The sequence below is a fragment of the Gracilinanus agilis genome, chromosome 4, assembly GCF_016433145.1.
Source record: "Gracilinanus agilis isolate LMUSP501 chromosome 4, AgileGrace, whole genome shotgun sequence".
Taxonomy (NCBI): domain Eukaryota; kingdom Metazoa; phylum Chordata; class Mammalia; order Didelphimorphia; family Didelphidae; genus Gracilinanus; species Gracilinanus agilis.
Genome location: NC_058133.1, coordinates 43,879,344 through 43,901,775, shown reverse-complemented (window position 1 = coordinate 43,901,775; position 22,432 = coordinate 43,879,344). Strand labels below are relative to the sequence as shown.

At 34.9% G+C, this 22,432-nt stretch overlaps 1 protein-coding gene across 1 annotated transcript in view; it reads right to left on the bottom strand.

Annotated features, from left to right (window-relative positions):
* Positions 1-22,432, bottom strand: part of COL24A1 (collagen type XXIV alpha 1 chain) — a 407,511-nt gene that overhangs the window by 241,282 nt on the left and 143,797 nt on the right. The window contains exons 13-14 of the mRNA XM_044674850.1: positions 10,083-10,136; positions 4,832-4,876 (exon numbers count right to left, since the gene is read on the bottom strand). Coding sequence (XP_044530785.1) covers positions 4,832-4,876; positions 10,083-10,136 — 99 coding nt within the window. The remainder of the gene's footprint in view (positions 1-4,831; positions 4,877-10,082; positions 10,137-22,432) is intronic.

Genomic DNA, 22,432 nt, shown 5'->3' with positions numbered 1-22,432 from the left:
ATATATATATATATATATATATATATATATATATATATCTTTTAGCTTGAACTAAATTCCACAATCCTCTTGGTCTGTCCAAATCCTACCTATCCATCTAGAATTCCCATGAAGCTTTCCTTTGCTATCATAGCTAATAATACAGTCAAATTTTAGCAGAGATTTTGCCTAGACTGAGCTTTCCTGTGCCTTTGATGACTTTCTGCCCTATAATATTCTTTCCTGTTTACTGTTAATTCCTTACAGACAGTGACTTTTTTCATCTATATTTCCCTAACAGGAGAGCCAGTGTAGCATAATGGATAGAGTCAGCTTTGAAGCTGAGTTCTGAGTTCAAGTAACAGCTCTGACAGATGGTGGCTGTGTGACCTTGGACTACACATTTATGTTAATGGTACTCTGTCTTGGGGAAGAGAGTGGGAGGAAGAGAGTAAGGGAGCGGGGTTGGGAAAGAGAGAGAGAATTAAAGTCAAATTTAAAAAAAATTAATTCTAAAAATTGTTTCACATGTAATTGGGGGAAAATAAAATATATTGTCTTAAAATTTTTGTGGCATCCTAGGCAACAGTGTAAGACTAAGACGCAGAAAAGACATTAGCCTCTATTGGAAGGAGATTCCATATTTAGAAATGGCCTGATTCAATTAAATTTCAGTTTCCATGTTTATCTTAGACATAATTGGTTTTAAATGAATTTTTATCGAATCGGTACTTTGACAAAGGTCAAAATAGATAGGCAATACTGTGACCCTTTCCTACCGAAAAAAAATAACTATAATTTCTGCCATCATTTTTCTGTTACAAAAAATCCCTCAACTTTTAAGAGATGACTTTAGGAATCAAATTGCTGTTTTATCTCCCAATATAATAGGGCAATTCTAACAGTCTATAATTCCACAAAACTATATTTAAGAATGGAAAATTTGACAGGGATATTGAGAAATACTGTGCTTGAGACAGCTTTCCTTCTGGGTAAGTTCTAATGTTTGTGAAATAAAACTAAGAAAGATTGTTTCCAACATGTTTAATCCTGAAATACATATGACAGTGGGGAGGAAAAGAGTAATACTTTCCAGCTTGTTAAAATAGATACACTGGGTTAATACATCATTACTTGTGCATCCAAAAATTTGTCAATTGGAAGCTTGTATTCTCAAAATTACAGTAGCAAGTTTATTTGGAGTTCAACATGTTCGAAAACTAGCATCCATAAAACATGATGGGCTGAAAGAACACATGAGAAACCTTTGAAATTTAGAAAACTACAAGAAGTATGGAAGTCTATGTGTGTGTTCACACACAAGAACATATTATATATGTATATATATATATAAAATATGTGATATATTATATACACACACACACCCCAATATGTATTTTAGAGAAATATAGGGATATAGTGGAGGCATATAAAAAGGCACTATATTAATTCTAGAGAAAGAATTCTATAGTTTTTAGTAGGCTAGATCTTTATGTGTATGAGTGTGAACCTCTGATAGATCCCTCTTTTTTTAGATTTCATTTCATTTCATGAAGATTTCATTAGATTTCTTGTTCTACTCAAATTTTAGTTGAGATTTTGACTTAGATCGAGCTTTCCTATGCCTTTGATCGCTTTCTACTATGTAATATTCTTATCTATTTACTGTTAATTTCTTACAAGCAGTGACTGGATCTTTTTTCATTTCTATTTCCATAACGAGAAGGGAGAGAATTAGCTTTGAAGCTGAGATCTGAGTTTAAGTAACACCTCTGACAGTGACTGTGTGACATAGGTGTATACTATGTGCATGTATGTATGTATGCATGTATGTGCTTGTATATATGTATTGGCTTTTCTTCCATGTCTTTTTTAGCAGTGGTATGTATATACCAGCATTCTTAGCACAGTGCTTTGTTTGTGAGACCCCCCAAGGTGACCAGGGTCATTGGATCAAAGAATACTATGACATGGAGGAAGGGGTAAGAAGAGTCTGAGGTGGGATTTTTATGACTTTATGCTGGTCATCCTCCTTGGCTAGAATGTACTCACTTTTGCCTCATTGAAAACATTACTATCTTCAAGACTCATTTCAAACATCACCTTGGATGGAAAGACTTTCTTAATCCTACTAAGAGCCTCATTTATGAGACTTCCTCAGATTTTCTTTTTATTTGGATCTTCCAGGTCACTGAACTCATATAATATGTGTTATTATATGATATGTATAGATAGAGAAAGAGATATCGATATCCATCTATATCACTTCTATGAATTGGGGAAGAATTTTAAAACAAAACAGGACGGATGAAATTAGGAAAGAAAAATTAGGTTATTTAAATTACTTAAAATTAATAGTGACTGGCATTTACACAAATATTTGCAACGAGCTTTAAAAAATAGATATAATTTCATTTGAGCCTCAGGAAAAAAACAACTTATAAGATAGGTAGATACTGTAAATAGTGTGATATTCATTTTACACATGAAGAAAATAAAGACTTGAAAGAAGTAATTCAGAGTGAATTAAAGCCTAGTAAAAAGAACGCTATATATATAGCGTTAAAGTTAAAGTTCCTGATCTTCCATTCCAGAGGATTAAGTTTGCTGTCTTCAGAAAAAGAAATATGTTCAGATTTGTGTGAAAGAAATCTCCAAAATAGGTTTGTCATATATGCAAGAAATATAGGATCTTACATTAGGATGTAAGGTTCTTGAGGGCACAGATTTGGTCATTTTTTATCTTTATATCTCAAGCATAGTTCATATATACTGTTGTTGTTGCCATTGTTCAGTTGTACTCTTTGTGGCCTCATTTAGCGTTTTCTTGGCAAAGATACTGGAATAGTTTGTCATTTCCTTCTCCAGCTCATTTTACAGATGGGGAAACTGAGACAAATAGGGTTAAGTTACTTGCCCAAGGTCACATAATAGTAATAGTAAGTGTTGCAGGTCAGATTGAAGCCAGGAAGATGAGTCTTCCTAACTTCATGTCTGGCACTCTATCCAATACACCACCTAATCGCCTGCAACAGTGGGCATATATATATATATATATATATATATATATATATATATATATATATAGTATTCACACACAAAAAATATTTATTGAAGTCCATTGAATTGATTTCTACTCCATTATAAACTGTATTCTTTTGCTAATACTATAGAACTCATTAGCCCCCAAAGGAAAAAAAAGCCACTATATAAAATTAAATAAGAGATGAATGATATAAATTCCTGTATGTTATATTATATTATGGATAATGAGTTATATATTAATATTAAATGAATATTATGGCCACTTTGTGAATGATATTAGTGAATTCTGGCTCCTATCCTTTGCTAAATACTACTGAATAATTCTTGTTTCAATTTCTTTCAATCTGTACAATTTCGTTTCCCATTTCTTATGCAGAGAAGGTCTATCTGTCATAGTCCATCTGCCTATCATGGTCAGAAAGCAGTTGAGAACTTAGTTCAGGATCTGGACAGGGAGTATATTTGACACTGAGGAGGAAGCAAACATGACTGAGAAATATCAAGGAAGAAAAGCCTAAATGTTCACCAAATCCAATCTATGACATTTCACTGGCAATCAGTCCTTAGCAGGAAAAATGGTTGGGAGTGAAGACTCAGATATAAAATTCTCAGAAAGGATTAGACTAGTCTTACCATTCAATTAGCTGTCCGAGTTAAGAAGACCAAAAAAATGAAAGGAAATGGGATAAAGTCCACTAACTGCACACATAGCCTAGTGATATTTTATCATAGATCAGATCTCTTCAACCATAAAAAGCTTATAGCAATAGATGGGGCAGACACTAATCTGCTTCCACTCAGCGGTTTCAAAGACAAAAAATGCTTTATGGTTCTTTTGGGGCAGGGGTGTTGATAGATGTTGGCCACTCTTTCTTTAGTAAGTTTTATGGAAATTTATTACTACACATATATTAAACTCATTGGGCTATAGCTCATAGTTCATTGGTATATGTCATTTAAGAATAGAGATTTTATCGGTATAGTGGACTCCCAGGAGAGGGAACTCTCCTTTCCAATGCAATCCAGCACCTTTATTGCATTTGATAGTCCTAAGAAATTTGTTCAGAGTACTAAGAAATCAAGAGATTTGCCTACAGTCACAAAGCTGGTATGTGTCAGTCATGTCTTTAGCCCATGCTTTTCTGGCTTCCAGATGGGCTCTGTTTCTTATTTAAAAATATTTAAAAATACATTTGAGCAAGGGTGATATTAAGTAACAACATTAAAAATTCTCAGTTTGATGATTAGCTTCTAAATATTTATGTCATTATTTAAAATCCATATTAGGCAATGAAATGTTTTTAAAGAATGGAAAAAAGTGAACTGGAAAGACCTCCAGGAATTGATGCAGAGTTAAAGGAGCAGAACTAGGAGAATGTTGTACACAGAGAATGAAACATGATAGCACAAACTAATATAATGGACTTCTCTACTAGCAGCAATGCAATGATCCAGGACAATCCCGAGGAATTTAAGAGAAAGAACACTATCCACATCCAGAGAAAGAACTGTGGGAGCAGAAATGCAGAAGAAAAACATAGGATCAATCACATGGCTCGATGGGGATATGATTGGGGATGTTGGCTTTGAATAATCACTCTATTACAAATATTAATAATATGGAAATAGGTTTTGAATAATGATACAAGTAAAACCCAGTGGAATTGCTCATTGGCTCCTGGAGGGGGGAGAGATTAGAGGAAGGAAAAAACATGAATCATGTAACCATGGAAAATATTCAAAATTAATCGATAAAAAAATAAAAATTAAAAAATAAAGGATGGGAAAATCAGTAAATTGTACTCACCCTAAGTCCAGGAAATCCAGGAGGGCCAGCACCACCAACAATACCCTTTAAAATGATATTATAGGAGTGATTTAAGTATAATTCTACTATAGCTTATAGAAGCCAAAGTTTTGGGTTTTTTTTTAAACAAATACAAATATTGTAAAAAAACGGGAAAAGACAAGAACGATTTTATTTTTTAAAATAATTTTCTATTCTGGCTAATGCCCTGCCTCTTGCCTCTGGTACTCAACCACATGTTATGTTTACAAATTATAATTGTTTATATTGGCATATAGTTGCTATAAACTCAATCTTGTTAATAAGGTCTCTGTACTTGCTGAGCTATCGTTTTGTGGTAGTGATAATGGTTATAGCTACTTCATAGTCCCCAAACTGGTCCTTTACCCCATCATATTGGATAGTACCATCAACATCCTGTAGTATTAAGCATCTCTATGTTTCCTGTTTACTTCACAAAGAAGGTAGTACTACTATAGTCAGAATATAAGACAAAATAAAGTCGAGGTCTTTGGAACATCCCTGGCTCCATTTTTTTTTCCATTGCCCTTAATCTGACTCTTACCAATGTCTTCAATGTACAATGTAATTATCAAAAGATTATTAACTACAGAGAATCCAGTGCCAGAGGCAAGATAATAGTAGCAATAGTGAACTAAAAGTTATTTTAAAAATAACCGTGTCTCACCCTGTTGCCCAGTGTGTTAGATCAAGAACTTAGTAAATAGAGATGTAAAGCTCAGGTTTAGCATCTCTCTTATTATTTGGTTCATGAAAAATATCATATGCAATAGTTACAGAACAGACTGAAATATTTTGAGAGATAATATGGCATAGATAGAGGATTGGCCCCAGAATCAGGGAATCCAGTACTGGCTATGTGGGCCATTCACTGAACCAATCAATAACCCAAGTAATTTTCTAAGACTAAAACTAAGAATAAATAACTGATTGACATTAGTGGAGGGAATTTCAACACTAAGAATTTTCCAGAGTGAAGAAATAACAAATCTGGATCACCCATAAACATTCACAAGGAACAGGATTTTGAGTAACTTTCTCAGAAGAAAAAAAAAGAAAATTGAAATGTCAGTTGTAATTATAGTTGTCTCCAATGTGTATTGAATTTTTGCAAACTTTTATTTAGCATTTTCTTAGCAAAACACAAATAAATGATGGTTACTCCAATGATGTAAGCATGAAATCACAATATACTTCACTGTTGAATTAGAAGTACCATTAATATACAAATGAATTGAAATTGCTTCCTTTTCATGCCTTTTAATGGAGACCAGTGAAGTGGATAGAGCGCTGGCTTTGTTATCAGAAAGATCTGAGTTAAAATCTGGTCTCAGATATTTACTGGCTGTGTGACCCTGGGCAAATCACTTAACCATTTTTGCCTCAGTTCCTTAGCTATAAAATGGGGGCCCACTGGAGAAGTTAATAACAAACCACTCCAGTATCTTTGCCTAGAAAACCCCATGAACAAATAACCATGGGGTCATGTGAAATTGGATATTACTGAACAACAACATAATTTTCTATATAGATTAATGATGCTATTTTGACCTTACTATAATTAGAGGTAAAATTTTATGGTGAATAAAATATTTATGTAGTTTTCATTTATATCACGTATCACAAGGAACAAGCTACAAAAATGCCATCTAATTTTGTAAAAGATAGCTGCTAATGCTTTATTTATACAATACAAAAGGATTCTTCAAACTAAGCTATTATATCCAAAATGGACAGCCCAGAAAGGATGTGTGTAAGTTGCATTGGGGTGGGATGGAGAGACAGTAGAGAGGGCTTCACAGAGGAAGTGAAGACCACCACTAACGCTAAATCTGAGCTGAGACTCAAAGGAAGATCATTTTGGGGGACAGGCATGAGAAGGTAGTACATTCCAGACACTCTACAAAGTCAGAGGAGGGAAATGGAATAACAAGTTTAGGGAATAGCTCATAATTTAGTGTAGCTATTTCTAGTGTAGCTATAACATAAGAATAAATGAAGTGGAGTGTTGGGTAATAAAACTGTAAAGAAATATTAGAGATAGATTTGAGATGATAGGCTGAGATTTTATTTTGTTTTAAAGGTGATAGAGAATGACCAAAGGCATTTGAGCAAGGAAGTAAAACAGTAAGACCTTCACTTAATAAGATAATTTTGACATTTGTGTGAAAGATGGATTGAAAGAAGGAACAGCAAGTCAAGAAGCCATTACCAAACAGGACTATTCATTGTTCCCTAAACATGCCATTCACTCTCTCATTTTCATGGCTTGATTTCATGTTGTTGACTGCCTAAAGTAACCTTTTCCTCTAGTTATGCTTGTTTAATTCCTCCTGTTAATTCAATAGCTCATTTCAATTTTAAAGTTTTCAAAGTTAATTCAATAGCTCAATTCAACAATTCTATAGCTCAAATTTTATTTCTTTCATGATTCATAGAAACATTAAATTTTAGAATTTGAAAAGACTTTAGGCACTATCTAGTGCAATTCACAGTCATAAGAGAGCTTACACTACAGTTTTTTCAACAACTAACTAACCAGCTTCTGATAGAAGATCATGAATGAGGGGAAATGCAATAGCTTCCAAAGCAAACCATTCTGTTTTGGACAACTCTAATTGTGAGCAGTTTTTTCTATATGTAAAGCCTGACATCTCCTGACAGCAACTTGTTCTTTTTCTTTTGGGTCAAAAGGATTAGGTGTGTTTCATTCCTCTTATATGACAACCTTCTAGATACTTGACAGCAGTTATTATGTCACCCATCTGCCCAAGTCCTTTCATCTCCAGGCTTTTTGGGGTGGTTGTTCAGTTGTTCAGTCATGTCCAACTATTCATAACCCCATGGACTGTAGCATGTCAACTACCCTTCATGATCTTTAGAAGTCTGTTCAAGTTCATGTTCATTGTTTCCATAACACTATCCTTCTCATCTTCTGCCATCTCCCTCTTCTTTGCCTTAGATCTTTTCCAACATCAAGGTCTTTTCCAGTGAACCTTGTCTTCTCATTTCATGGCCAAAGTAGTCAAGCTTCAGCTTTAGTATTTGGCCTTCCAGTGAACTAATTTGAATTAGTTAATTGAATTTATCTGGATTAACTTCTTTGAGTATTGACTGATTTGATCCCCATGCTGTCCAAGGAACTCTACAATGTCTTATCTAGCACCATAATTTGAAAGTGTTGATTCTGCGGTGCTCAGTTTTCTTTATAGTCCAACACTCATAGCCATACGTTCATACTAGAAAAAAACCATAGCTTTGACTATGTAGACGTTTGTTGGCAAGGTGATGTCTCTGCTTTTTAGTATGTTGCCCAGAATTGCCATAGTTTTCCTTCCAAGGAGCAAACTTTTTTCATGTCTTTTAATTTCTTAACTACATTTGGCATGTGCAGTGATCTTTGAGCCCAATAAAATAAAATCTGACATTGTTTCCATTTCTTTTCCATTTACCAGTAAGTGATGGGGCAAATTGCCAAAATCTTAGTTTTATTATATTTTAAGCTTTTAAACTTTCCTTTTTTATCCTCACCAGGAGGCTTCTTAATCCTGCCTTACTTTCTGCTAAACATCCCTTATTGTACCAACCATTCTTTGAATGGCATAAACTCAAGAGTCCTTCACTATCCTGATTGCTGTGGTCTTGATGCTCTTTTTGTTGTCATTCAGTCATTTTTTTAGTCTTGTCTGACTCTTTGTGATCATATTTGGGTTTTTTCTTGGTAAATATATGGGATTATTTTGCCATTTCTATCTCCAGTTTATTGTATAGGTGAGGAAACTGAGGCAAAAAAGGTTAAATGACTTACCCAGGGTCACACAGCTAGCAAATGTCTGAAGCCAGATTTAAACTCAGGAAGATGTTAAGTTTTAATCTGTAGGATCCTAGCTACCCTTCCTCTAAACTCTTTGGAATGTTTCTCTCAAAATCAAAGGTGGACATCAGACTATGCCTGCCTCTACTTTCCTTCTTGACTACAAGCTTAAAGATGAAGCATTCATTTTCCCCTAATGCATATTATTTTTTCCTAGCAGTCATTCTCTCTTTTGGTGAGAATCAGATTCTGAAGTTCATCCCTTTTGAAGGATGAAGTCATCATTAAGGGAAAATCAAGAAATCAATTGCTCTACTTTTGGCAGAAGAAATGTTAGAGCTAATGTTTGGAAAACTGAAGTCCCCCGTCACTAATCTATCATATTTCTTTCTAGGGCTTGTGATATTTCTGGAATTATTTCCTTTTTCTGTTCCTATTTCTGTTCTGGTCCGTAGTATGCCCTGATGACAAATTTGCTTCTGTTTATCCCTTTGTTAATTCTTATTCAAATGTTCTCCAGAAAACTTTCTCCTTTGATTCCTGAATTTCCTTATCTATCTATCTCTGTAATCCACACTCCTTCCTCATTCTCACTTTTACCTGTTGTGATTCTTCTCAATAAGGCAAACCTACCCAGAACTGGATTTCATAGTGGGTTTCATTCTTTAGGTCTCGATGATGCCTGTGAGGTATAACTTCCCTCTTTATGGGAAGACCCTTGGATCTTTTTGCTTAGTGCTAAACTTTGGTATTGACTGTGAGACATAGGAAACATTGCACGGGACCATCCTGCGTGGTTTGCCCACATCAAAGAAGGTGCTCCATGAGCAAAGCATAATTGCAGTAGCTCAAAAGAAATAGGAGAAGTGCAGATTTAGTGACTCCCCCAGCCCAAATGTCCATAGAGATGATTGAACCTACTGGAGAGCCTTCTAAGCTCATATTATTCTGATCAGCCACAGCTGGACTCTCTGTACATTGACCCCAACATAGTGATGCCATTTTGGTCCCCTTCAAGTACAAAGAACATCAACGAATCAAACTCTGGGCACTTGTGTAGAGATTTGGGACCATTCGTTATATTTCTCTGATTTCCTTACCTTACTCAGAAGCAACGCACTACCATTCAGAACTAACTACACATAGCACTTATCCCCTCACCCCTGATTTTCCCATTGCTCTTTAAATCCCAGACATTTGTGCACATTTACTTTACCTCTCATCTTCCATAAGGACACTTTTATTCCCCCCCAAAAGGAGTAGCGCAATGCCTTACAAATAATAGGTAAATGAATATTTGCTGAATAAATGAGTATGCTATAAATATAACATATATGTCTATATAATTGATGTAAATTACACAAGACCTGGCTTTGATTCAAAAAGGAGAAATGAGATCCATCACCATTTACTTACAGGGTTCCCATCGGGACCAGCAGGGCCTCGGTCTCCAAATTCTCCAGGAAAGCCCTGACCAAGGAAAAAAAAGGAAATAAGGAAAAATAATTCAATTAGAAGAAAAACATACAACAATAATTTTATATCATGCTTTGGTGAGACAGTTTGCCCCTGGCCTCAAGTTCTAAAGTCGCTTTTAAAATATTCTGATGTTAACATTGCTTTATTATATTTGTCATATGTTTGAGCCTCATAATAAGTATTTTAATGAAGAATAATCAATTTAGAAAATGAAGCCCAAGCAGTAGCTTGTCTATAACCATATAATGTGTAACGAAATAAAGGGCAGGATCCGTAACTCCTGATGGCCAAACTACCATTGACCCTCTACCAGAAATACATAAGAAATGAATAGAGCACCTGATGGGATTTAAGAATTCCTAGAATTATGTGACTTTGAGCTGTTTTTCAAGATAAGCTATGTAGCAAAAGCTTTTTAATATATGGGCAATAGCACCCTATCCACATTAAAGTTGCCAACAAACATGGCAAAAATGAAAGCCAATTGTACTAAAGATGTATGGAAAACTCTTCATTGTAAAAAGGCATTTATACAACATACTGGAAAAGTTAAGGCTTTTTATGCAATTACGGATTTGAGTATTTCTTTCTATCTACATAACATACGTACTTGTGTGTATGTATGTGGTACATATACATTGGCATGCAAATTTACATATATATGTGTGTGTGTATGTGTGTGTGTGTGTGTGTGTGTGTGCTCATTTATCTGTTTGTCTATCTAAAACACAGACACACACACACAGCACTTTTCTGAGTTGGGTAGCTAGGTGATACAGTAATTGGGATGGTGGCTCTGGGGTCAGGAAAACCTGAGCTCAAATCTGACCTCAGATGCTCATTGTATGAATCTGAGTAAGTCACTTGACCTCTGTTTGCCTCCACTTGTCATCTGTAAAATGGGAATAATAATCACATTTCCCTCCCAGAGTTGTTGTGTGGATCAAATGAGGCAATAATTGTAAAGCACTGTGCCTAGAACGTGTAGTTATTGTTCAGTTATTCCAGTCCTATCTGATTCTTCATGACCTGTTTTGGGTTTTCTTGGCAAAGATACTAGAATTTTTTTTTTGCTATTTCCTTCTCCAGATCATTTTACAGATGAGGAGACTGAGGCAAAAAAGGATAAGTGATTTTTTTTAGCAATACATAGCTTGTAAGTGTCTGAAAGTTAGAATTGAGGGGAATCAATAAAAATATATACAAGAAGGAGGCCTATCCATACTAGATTTCAAACTATATAAAAAAGCAGTAATTATCAAAACAATCTGGTACTGCCTAAGAAAGAGAGTAATGCATTGATAGAATAGACTAGATAATCAGCACATAGTAATATCCATAGCAACTCAGTGATCGATAAAATCAAAGATCCAAGCTTTTGAAGAAAGAACTCATTGTTTGATAAAAACTGCTGGGAAAACTAGAAAACAGTATGGCAGAAATTAGACATAGACCAACATTTCATTCCACACACCAGGATAAAGTGAAAATGGATCTTTAATTGAGAAATAAAGGGTAACACCATAAACAAATTAGGGGAACGTGTAAAAGTTTACCTGCCAGACTTAGGGAAACTATGAGGGAAGAATTTATGACCGAAGAAGATAGCAAATGTTACAAAAAATAAAATGGATAATTTTGATTATGTTAAATTAAAAAGGGTTTTTATAAACAAAACCAATGCAACCAGAACTAGAAGGGAAACAACAAATTGGGAAAAAATTTATAACAAGTGTCTCTGACAAAGGCCTCATTACTCAAATATATAGAATACAGAACTCAAACTTATAAGATTTTAAAATATTGCCCAAGTGTAAAACAGTCAAAGTATATGAATAGATAGTTGTCAGAGGAAGAAACTAATACCATCTATAGTTATATGAAAAAATGCTCCAAATCACTCTTGATTAGAGAAATGTAAACTTAAACAACTCTGAAATATCACCTCAAATCTATCAGATTAGCTAACAGGTCTAAAAAGGAAAATGGCATATGTTGGCAACAATGTGGAAAAATTAGTACACTGATAGATTCTTGGTGGAACTGATATAACCATTCTGGAGAAAAACTAGGTATACCCTTTGACTCAACAATACCACTAATGGGTCTGTATATCAAAACAATTAGAAATAAGGGGAAAGGAGCTCTACAGAAATATTTTAGCAGCTCTTTTTGCAGTGGCAAAAAATTAGAAACTGAGGGGCTGTCCAAAAGTTGGGGGATGGCTAAACAAGTTGTGGTATATGATTGCACCATAAGAAATAATAAACAGGATGAGTTAAGAAAAACCTGGAAAGACACATATGAATTGACACAAAACGAGGTAAGCTGAACCAGGAGAACAATGCATATGATAACAGAAATAGTATACAGTGATCAACTGTGAAGGATTAAACCATTAAACCAAAGTAAGTTTCCAAGATAACCAAATGAGACTCATGATGAAAAATGCTATCTACAACCAAAGAAGGAACTGTTGGAATCTGATGGCAGATCAAAGTAAACCATTTTCCATTTGATTCCTTTCATGTTTTTTTTTAAATTGTATGTGTGATATGTGTCTTCTGCCACAACATGATCAACATGAAAATATGTATTGCATAAAAGCACTGATATGACCTATATCAGACAATTTGCCAAAGGGGAAAAAATCAGAATCCTAATAGAAAACAATTATCAAAAATTATTTTTACATGTAACTGAAAAAAAATTAAAGCAATACAATGAGCCCAATTCCACTTAATCTCTTCTTTCCTACTCTAAGAAAAACCTGTGAGGCACCCTTCTATTCAGCTGTCTTCTGATTTATGGCACGCACACACCTCACTTCCTTTAATCATCCCCATTAGGTCCCCTTTACCTCTAAGACCAAATACTGGATCTTTTTGGCATTTAACACCCTTTATGACTTGGCCCTATCTTTTTAGTCTTCTTGGACATGATTCCCTCCACAAATACTAACTATACTAGAACACTTGCTGTTCCTTGCAGGCAATATTCAATCTCCCAATTCTGCATACTTATACTGTCTATTCCCCATTCCTGGAATATTCATATTCTCCCTCCTCATCTCCGATTTCCTGCCTTTCTTCTCTGCCTTTCTTCAAAATGACTCAGAATTTCACCTTCTGCCAGAGGCTTTTCTAGGTCTTTCTCTGTCCCAACTCCTATTCCCTTCCCTTCCCCTTTTTTAGCTCTTCTAGTAACAACCCTGAAACAGGACACAGGCAAGTAAGGTTAAGTGACTTGCCAAGGGAAACATAACTAGGCAGTGTCTAAGGTAAAATTTACACCCACATCCTCCCAATTTCAATCATGGTGCTCTAATCCACTGAGTCACTTAGCTGTCCCTCCCTTTTAAAATTACTTTCCATTCATACTGTATATATCTTGTAGGCATACAGATATTTGTATGTTCTTTTTTCCCATTAGAATATGAGTTTCTCGAGAACATGGCTTGTTTTTTGTTTCCTTTGTATTTCTAGCTCCTGGCACATAGGGATCAAAAATGTTAACTTCTTTGATGTTGTTAAGTCACTTAAGTCATGTTTGATTCTGTGGTCCCATTTGGGGTTTTCTTGGCAAATTATTTTGCTAGAATAATTTGCTATTTCCTTCTCTAGATCATTTTGCAAGTGAGGAGACTAAGGCAAACAGAGTCATTAAGTTTTTTCAGTTATACATAGAAATAATTTTTGATAATTTTTAAAAAATATTTTAGGATTGTGCCACCTAGCTGCCCCAGTTGCCTTGCATATATTATCACCAATCTGAAAAATTGGGATTGATCTTAGATATAGAAAGTAACTTTTTAGGATTTATCTTTAGTATGTCTCATATAAAATGCATAAATGCCTGAAAATGTTTATTTAATTAGTTAATTTAGAATATTTTCTCATGGTTACATGATTCATATTCTTTGCCTCTCCTCTACTCTCTCCCCTCCTGTAATCAAGGAGCAATTCCACTGGGTTTTACATGTGTCATTGATCAAGACCTATTTCCATATTATTAATATTTGTATTAGGGTGATCACCTAGAGCAATGATTCCCAAAGTGGGCGCTACTGCCCCCTGGTGGGTGCTGCAGCAATCCATAGAGGTGGTGATGGCCACACTTTTTTTGTATTACATTCTATTCTGAGTTCAATAAATAGTTTCATAATTTCCAGGGGGCGTTAAGTAATATTTTTTTCTGGAAAGGGGCGGTAGGCCAAAAAAGTTTGGGAATCACTTAGAGTCTACATCCTCAATCATATCACCATTGACCTACGTGATCAAGCAGTGAAAATTTACTTTAAGCATGAATAGTCAGCTCAAGTTTTAAGCATGAATTGTAGTCTCAAGATCGTGACAAACATGTAAAACTGAAATGAAATAATCATTGTACAGGTATACATACTGTGAATACATCTCCCAATTTATCTATGTATTCACAAAATAATTCTTAAATCATAGGAATGCAGAGAACTTTGGGCAATCTTACTCCTTATGACTCTGAGTTAACATTCTGAACATAAAACTGGAGACCATACTTTCCCTCTTAAGTATTAAACAAACATCGTTGAGAAATATAATTTTCTTTATTGTTTACTTATAATATTCCAACACAATTTAAGCTTATCCCTTTTGTCTTATATCAAACTGGTCACTTTTCTTTGAAATAGTAAACCATTTTCAAGTAGACTGGACTATTAGTCAAAATTTTCTTCCGTTTGCTATTGGTAAAATGAATGACAAATTACAAGTTTCTACAGGATTGGGCAAAATGGACTATTTGAAACTTTTGAAATTGTCACATCAATGTATTTTATTCTTTATGACCACAATAATTTCAGCTTTATTTTTGGACAAAGAAAAATGCCTCCCAAATAACTCATACAACTTTTATATATATGCATCTATCTATCTATCTATCTATCTATCTATCTATCTATACACTATGACTCTACTATGGGATATATACTTAAAATAACCTTGGGCCAAGGATAGAAACAAATAACAGATGTCAAGAATATTTCACTCTAAAATTTTAATACTGTCATTGGGAGACAACATACACAGCATCTATTTAAAATTGACTTTTCCAATGTAAGACATGATCAAAGAAAATTAAGGATCTAACTTATGTTTTCTAATAATTTCTTTATAGTGTTTACTCATAATATTTCTCTATAATTTAAGAAGAATAAATATTGCTGCCACCTGATCCTTTTAAGCGTGTTGTTTTCCCACCATTCTGGAGATCCCTGCTATTTCTCTTTCCAGTAGAAGAGTAAGAACTCTGGGGAAGTAGATAGATGTGCTTACAAGGTTTTGTCCTATGTAAAGTCTCTCATCCCAATGAACAAAAGAAATCTGATTCACTACTCTCTATACCCTAAAGAATTTTAAAAAGTATTTTGGAACTCTGTCTCTCTCTCTCCATTTTGGCAGGTGATCATTGGCCAGGTGCTATGGAGACTAAGTCCCACACTGGCTATAAAACTGTTAGCTTCTTTCCTAAAAAGTTAATTCTGAATTAAACATCTTCAAGCCTGGGTCTATGTGCCATGCCAATTTGCATGGATGATTTAATGTAAGGAAGTGGCTGATGAGCAAGTTAATCTGACAGTCATGTAAAATTTTAGCAGCTCCAGATTTTCCTGGCTGTGAGACTAGAGAAGGAAGTTTGGAAACGTGTTCCAAGTGAGGGGTTTTTGGATTTTGATAAGATGAAATGGAATTTGAAGCTATTAAATCCACATGACTTTTTTATCAGTGCATCTTCCTTTCTTTTTTTTTTATCATTAGTCTATCTATGATTAGTTTTCTTTCAAAGTTAAAGCCTTGGCTTGAGTAAAGCAAAATTCAGATGTGAACCAGGCTTCTCCTTCCCCAGAGCTCTAAAATTTGAATCTTCTGAGTCAGAGTTTCTCAAGTTGAAATTGGGAAACCTATAAAATAAAATTATTGGGACATATGGAAAACATTAACAAAAAATTAAGATTGGCTCATTTTCATCCAAGACTTATAATAAAGACTGAAATTTGGTTGAACTTCAATATTCCAGGAAGCATTAGAAGAAAATACACAATGTGAACCTCACTGGTACTTTAACTCTTTGGTATGGGTGAGTATGTGCTAAACAATGACCAACTTGTCTTCTTTAAATATTTAAATCTTCTTTTTCCAGAATCCAGTTCCCCAAAGGAAGCCTTCACGATCATCAGAAATGTTCTTACAATATCCAGACATCTTGAGGTCTCTAACATAGTGCTTTTCAAGTATTAAACACCTAATATAAATGGTTGCTGATTTGAATTTAGCTTATTTTTCACAGCAAATGATATTTAATCCTAGGAAGTGAAGAAGAAAATCTCCAAGCATTATTCCATATGACCAGACAATAATGCGACGTGGCAGCTGGTCTTAACTCCTCTTAGCAAAGCATCATGGCAAAATGCCTTAAACAAAGTACTTAAGGCTGTTATAATGCTTCAGTGGATCTGAGATCTCAATGATGCAAGCATTGATTTCCTGATAAAGATCTCAGTGTACCTATGTCCTGCTTTTTATACTGTTCCTGCTCTTTCAGAGGTCCTTTACATGGGGTTCATCCAATGTCTTCGAGGCCATCTCCAGGTCATCTAACATTTCTTGGGTATCACTGCAGCCTTTAGATGTCAAGCTGCTATATCTCAGTCTCACTTCATGACTGGCCCTAACCTCCTTTAGCGATGATGCATTTCTTCAATGATATTTCTTTGGGCCATTTCTTGCCCATAGACCATCTCTGGACCTATGCTGTAATCTTTGTGAAATCATTTGGGTTTCTCTATTGCCTTAGATTGTAATCTGTAACTCTGATCCTTTGGAAATTTTGATATCCTAACATTACCAACCATGCAGTATCTCCAGGGGAATGAGCATTAGGAAAGTGGGGGGGGGTTGCACATGGTTGGGGGTGAAAAGTAAAGTTTGAATAGTAAGAAGTACAATTTCCCAAATACAGTCTAGACCACTAAAATCCATTGTATTTTTCCTGTAAAGATTAAGAGAATTTCTTTTGAGGAATCATGGGTATCACACGAGTATTATCTATAATATTCTGGGACTTAATGGAATCAACATACTATCTCTCACTAAGAGGAGACAGAGTTCTTGCTTACCTAAAGGAAATCCTCTTTCTTTTTAGGCCACCTGTAGAACACCCTCCAACCCAGTGATATACCCCTTTGGCAAGCACACATCTCCCTATTTTATTCCTAGCTTGATGATAATAATCAGTAGGTTTTAAGAGTCATCTCCCAGTTTGCATTTATGAAGGAACTTTCTTGGAAACTCAAAGGTTGGAAGAAATTCAGGCAATGTTCTGCTTGCTTTTTGTAATCAATAAACACAGTAGGCTCTTGACTTCTCTACCCTTTTAATCAAATGTGTGACTATAAAGATGAAGCCTGAAGAGAGTTTGCAAAGACTGGTCTGCTTCCCTCTTATATTTTCAACAAGAATTCCCCCTTGTGTGCTACTCAATAAATGTTTAATTAAAGAAAATGTAAGGTATTTGAAAGCATAATAGTTAAAAATATAGCTGTGAGGCAGCTAGATGGCTCAGTGGATAGTCAGACGTGAGGCAGAAGATCCTGAGTTTGAATCTGACCTCAGATACTTCCTAGACCCTGGGTAAGTCACTTAATCCCAGTTTCCTATCCTTTACTGCTTTTCTGACTTGGAATCAATACTCAGTATTCATTCTAAGACAAAAGGTAAGGGTTTAAATATACATAAATATATTTTTGTGTACACACACATATTTACAAGTACATTGTCTATAGACACTTTGGGGTTAAATTTTTTTAGCAATAATGCCTTACTGCTTTCTCAGAGGGATGAGATAAGACAAAAATGAATATCAAAGTTATTTTTTTAATTGTGTGTGTGTGTGTGTGTGTGTGTGTGTGTGTGTGTGTGTGTACGAAGGGAAAGAAATGGAAGCAGTATTAGATGTTATATTCTTGGTCTCAATGATGCTTACTCTTTAGAAGGAAAGCTATAGAAAATCTGGATAGCATACTAAAAAGCAGAGATATCAGTTTGCTCACAAAAGTCTGTATAGTTAAGGCTATGGTTTTTTTTCCAGTAGTAATCTTTGGTTGTGAAAGTTGGAGCATAAGGTTAGTTGAGCATCACAGAATCAATGCTTTCAAATTACAATTAAGGAGAAAACTTTTGAGAATTCCTTGTATAGCAAGAAGATCAAATCAGTCAGAACATATTAATTCATACTATTCACTAGAATGAGAATATTGAAGCTGAAGCTTAAATATTTTGACCCTATAATGAGAAAACTCATTGGAAAAAACCTGACCTTGGAAAAGATTGAAGGCAAAAGGAAAAGGGACAGCAGAGAATGAGATGGATAGAATCATGGAAACAATAAACATGAACTTTGACAGACTTCAGGAGATACTAGAGGAGAGAAGATCTGGTATGTTATGGTCTATGGAGTCACAAAGAGTAGGATATAACTGAATGACTGAATGACAACAATGGAGTATTTCTTATGGTGAAGGTCAGTTACCTTAATCGTATATTGAGCATTATGCAGATCTACTGAGTATTAAATAATTATTAATTTTAAATCAGTTATGAGCTGATCTATCTAAGAAAATTTACTATACCTGGGTAAATAGTTCTTCGATGGAAACATACTTCTATTTATTGATTTGGTGGCCATGAATATGAGCACTTAAAATCTTTAAAAATGACTGATATGATGGTGATTATGTTAAGAGACAGTAATCTATTTCATGAAGTAATCAGGGAAAAGAAACCTAAAGGGATAGTAGCCTAAATAAATAATTTGGGGGGTGTGTGTACATGTCCAGAATTTGGATCATAGATTTAGAAATGGAAGGACCCTTTAAGGAAGGAGGAGAGGAGAGAAACAAATATTTGTTAAGTACCTATTATATACCAGGTCCTATGCTAAATATTTTACAAATACCTCATTTGATCCTGAAAACCATCCTGGGAGGTAAGTGCTCTCGTGATCCCTATTTCAGAGTTGAGGAAACTGAAGGGCAGAGGTCTTCCTGACTTGCCCAAGATCATTTAGCTAGTAAGCATCTTCAGTCAAATTTGAATTCAGGTCTTTCTGACTCCATGCTGAGTGTTTCATCCACTGTCCTATCTAACCACTTCTTAGAAATCATCTAGTACAAACCCCTCAGTTTACAAATGGGGAAACAAACTCAAAGGGATTAAGTGACTTGCCCTAGGTCTCATGTGTCATAAGTAGGTGGTGGGACTATAATTTGAAAACAGTTATTCAGACTCTAATGTCAGCACCCTTCTCACAATGCCATATCAAATCTTTTTATCTTAAAAGTATGATGTATTCTACATAAATATATTAAATACATAAATGCACACTAAATTATTATGATAATACATCTTAATATTTTTATAACAAAGAGAATAGAAATACTGATAATATAGGAAATGTGAAGTGGTAAAGGATTTTGTTTTATCTCAAGTTAGAGGAGCTCAGTTTGAAGACTAGATCTCCAACCTGATGTTTGTGGGACCATAAGCTTTGCATTTATGCTCACTCATCTGCAGTTTCCTTGTATGCCAAATTATGAGGTTGTTGTAGATGACCTCTGATATTACTTCCAGCTGTAAATCTATGTTCCTTTTCTTTTTCCTTAACTCAGAAACTAAAAAATGAGAAAATAAAATATATCTAGGTTTCTAGCTGGAATATCTAAGTTGTCTAAAAAATGAGACACAAGACTCTTTGGGTGAAAAATTCATACAATTATATATGCTGATTGAATAACAAACCCATCTGAAGGTGAAATCATTTATTATAAAGAGAAATAAATCTTTGGGGCACTGAGATTATCACATGGGCTAATATTTCAGAGTGACCTATGAGGCCTTCCTGAACACAGTTTGAACCTCAATCATAGTTGGGAAATTTCCTCATAAATGAGGCCAAATCATTTAATGGAGAATACAAGCATGGGTATATACAGCGTACATGACATATTATAAGACTAGGCACATTTTCTAGTACAAACATTGTCAAGAAAGAAATGGGATACATATGTCTTAAGAGTTGTAATCGCTTTTCTAAGAATTCTAGCTCAGTACAAAAGGGTATACTTTTATAGCATTCAAATAGGGCCAATTTTCTAATATTCAGGCCAGCAAAAACATTAAGAAATTACACATAGCAATCATTTGGGCTTTCCTATATGTTTATCTTTCTCTCTCAAACCTCTGTATAGAAAATTAATTTTGAATTGGGAAGTTCTAGAGAATAATTATATAAGGGCAAACTAAAAAGCCACAAATTATAGTAATATCTCTAAATCATTGTCTTCAATGAAAATTCTTTACCAGCTTTCATTTTTGGTAAATAGAATAATAGGTGTTCATAATTTTGGCATTATTTCAAGGCAGCTAGGAAAGCTCCTTGCTCATCAATGAATCTTAAATACCTACTCATGGATTTTGGAAATTCCACAATTAAAGGCTAATTCCTTTGTCTTAAGCTTTTGTTTTCTGTTAAAATAATCATATGCATATTTCATATTCTTTATCACTTTTCAAAGCAATAAGAGTAGATATTCTAAGTTAAAAATTCTTGGGACAAATAATCAAATACCTGGTAATAAATGCCTTGTAACAATAAAAAAATAATAACAATAATGAATATTATAACACATTTTGAGATGAGGTTTGGAAAGTAACAGATAACAATTTGAAATTTATTCATAGAATTTGGTTACATTTTAGTGTGAATGAGTTTATCAGATCCTTTTTGGACAGCTAATTTTGATAGAGGAAGAAAAGAAGACCATGCGATGTTTGTAATTTTCATTAAATCCAAGATTTAAAATTTTTGAAAAGAAAAATTTCAGGAAAATAAGCTTGCTAACTCCTTGAATCTAGAAAATGAACTGCTTGGAGAAAGTGCCATGAAGAAACTTCCACTGCATCAGAAGATCCAGAATGAACTTTTGTGATATAATTGATTGAACTGAAGGGGATTAAACACAGTTATTCTGAATGTAAACTCTTATGCCAAAGGGGACTATCCTCTAATTGGCTTTTTGCAAACATTTGTTTTGCTTTCTTTCTTTTCTATTTCCCGCTTATCTCTAACTATTGTAGTTTCCTCTTAGAAAGTGCAATATTGTATGCACCCTTAGATAGAAGAGCTTTAGAGGTATAATACTAGTCTCCCAGAGAATCACAGGGGGGATTGTGAAGATAGAATTAACTCTCCCCTTGCCTATTTTTAAATTAATCAACAAAAAGTGAAAACACCCCTACTTAACACTAAGTATGGGAGGTCTGAAAACCACTTACTAAAGTGGGTGACAACTGCAGAAGCAACTAACCACCCCCTGGCAATGCTAAGCAAATGTAAAGACTACAATTGGCTCCCATAAAGTAGAGGAATGGGCAGGAAGTGACATGGAAAAAGGAGTATAAAAGTTCTGAACTTCCTGTCCAAGAAGGTCTTCATCCAGAATTTTCAGGTTGGAGGATCTTGAACTGGAACTACAGTTTGGAGCTATGACTTGGACCTGGGAATCTGGCTCTTGAACTACTTCTGAGAAGAGTGCTCCTGAATCTTCTCCCTTTGGAGCTTTGGCTTGGGTGAGTGAAAAGCTGACCCTTCTCTCCTGGCTTCTGGAGAGATTAGTTCTGGAGAGGCCTCCCCTTCTTGGAGGAGGCCATGTGGGTTGAACCATGGTGGTGAACCTTAACTCACGACCAAGCCCTCCCTCTGAGCAGTTAGAGAGCCCTGCCTGGGTTGAGCTGGGGACCAGAGCAACATTAGAGTGATAGGCTAGACAGTTTCTCTACTCTCTTTTACATTCTTCTACTTTCACTTTCTCTACCTCTTTGCAAATAAAACTATTGAAAGTCAATTTGACTTGAGCTATATATAATATTTTTAAATTGGCGATCATAGTATTATCTTAGAATTCTCATATATTTTAGTCAAACCCTTAATTTTAATTCCTTACATTTTCAGGAGATGGGAAAAGTCATCAGCAAAGGAAGAAAAAGGTGCAGAAAGGATTCGCAATTTTGCATAGTTGTTGTTGGTTAGTGATTTTTTAGTTTTATGTGACTCTTTCTCTGTGACCTCATTTGAGGTTTTATTGGCAGAAATACTGGCCATCTTTTTCTCTGGATCACTTTACAGATGAGGAAACTGAACCAAACAAGGTCAAGTGACTTGCCCAGGGTATCAAAGCTAGTAAATGTCTGAGGCCA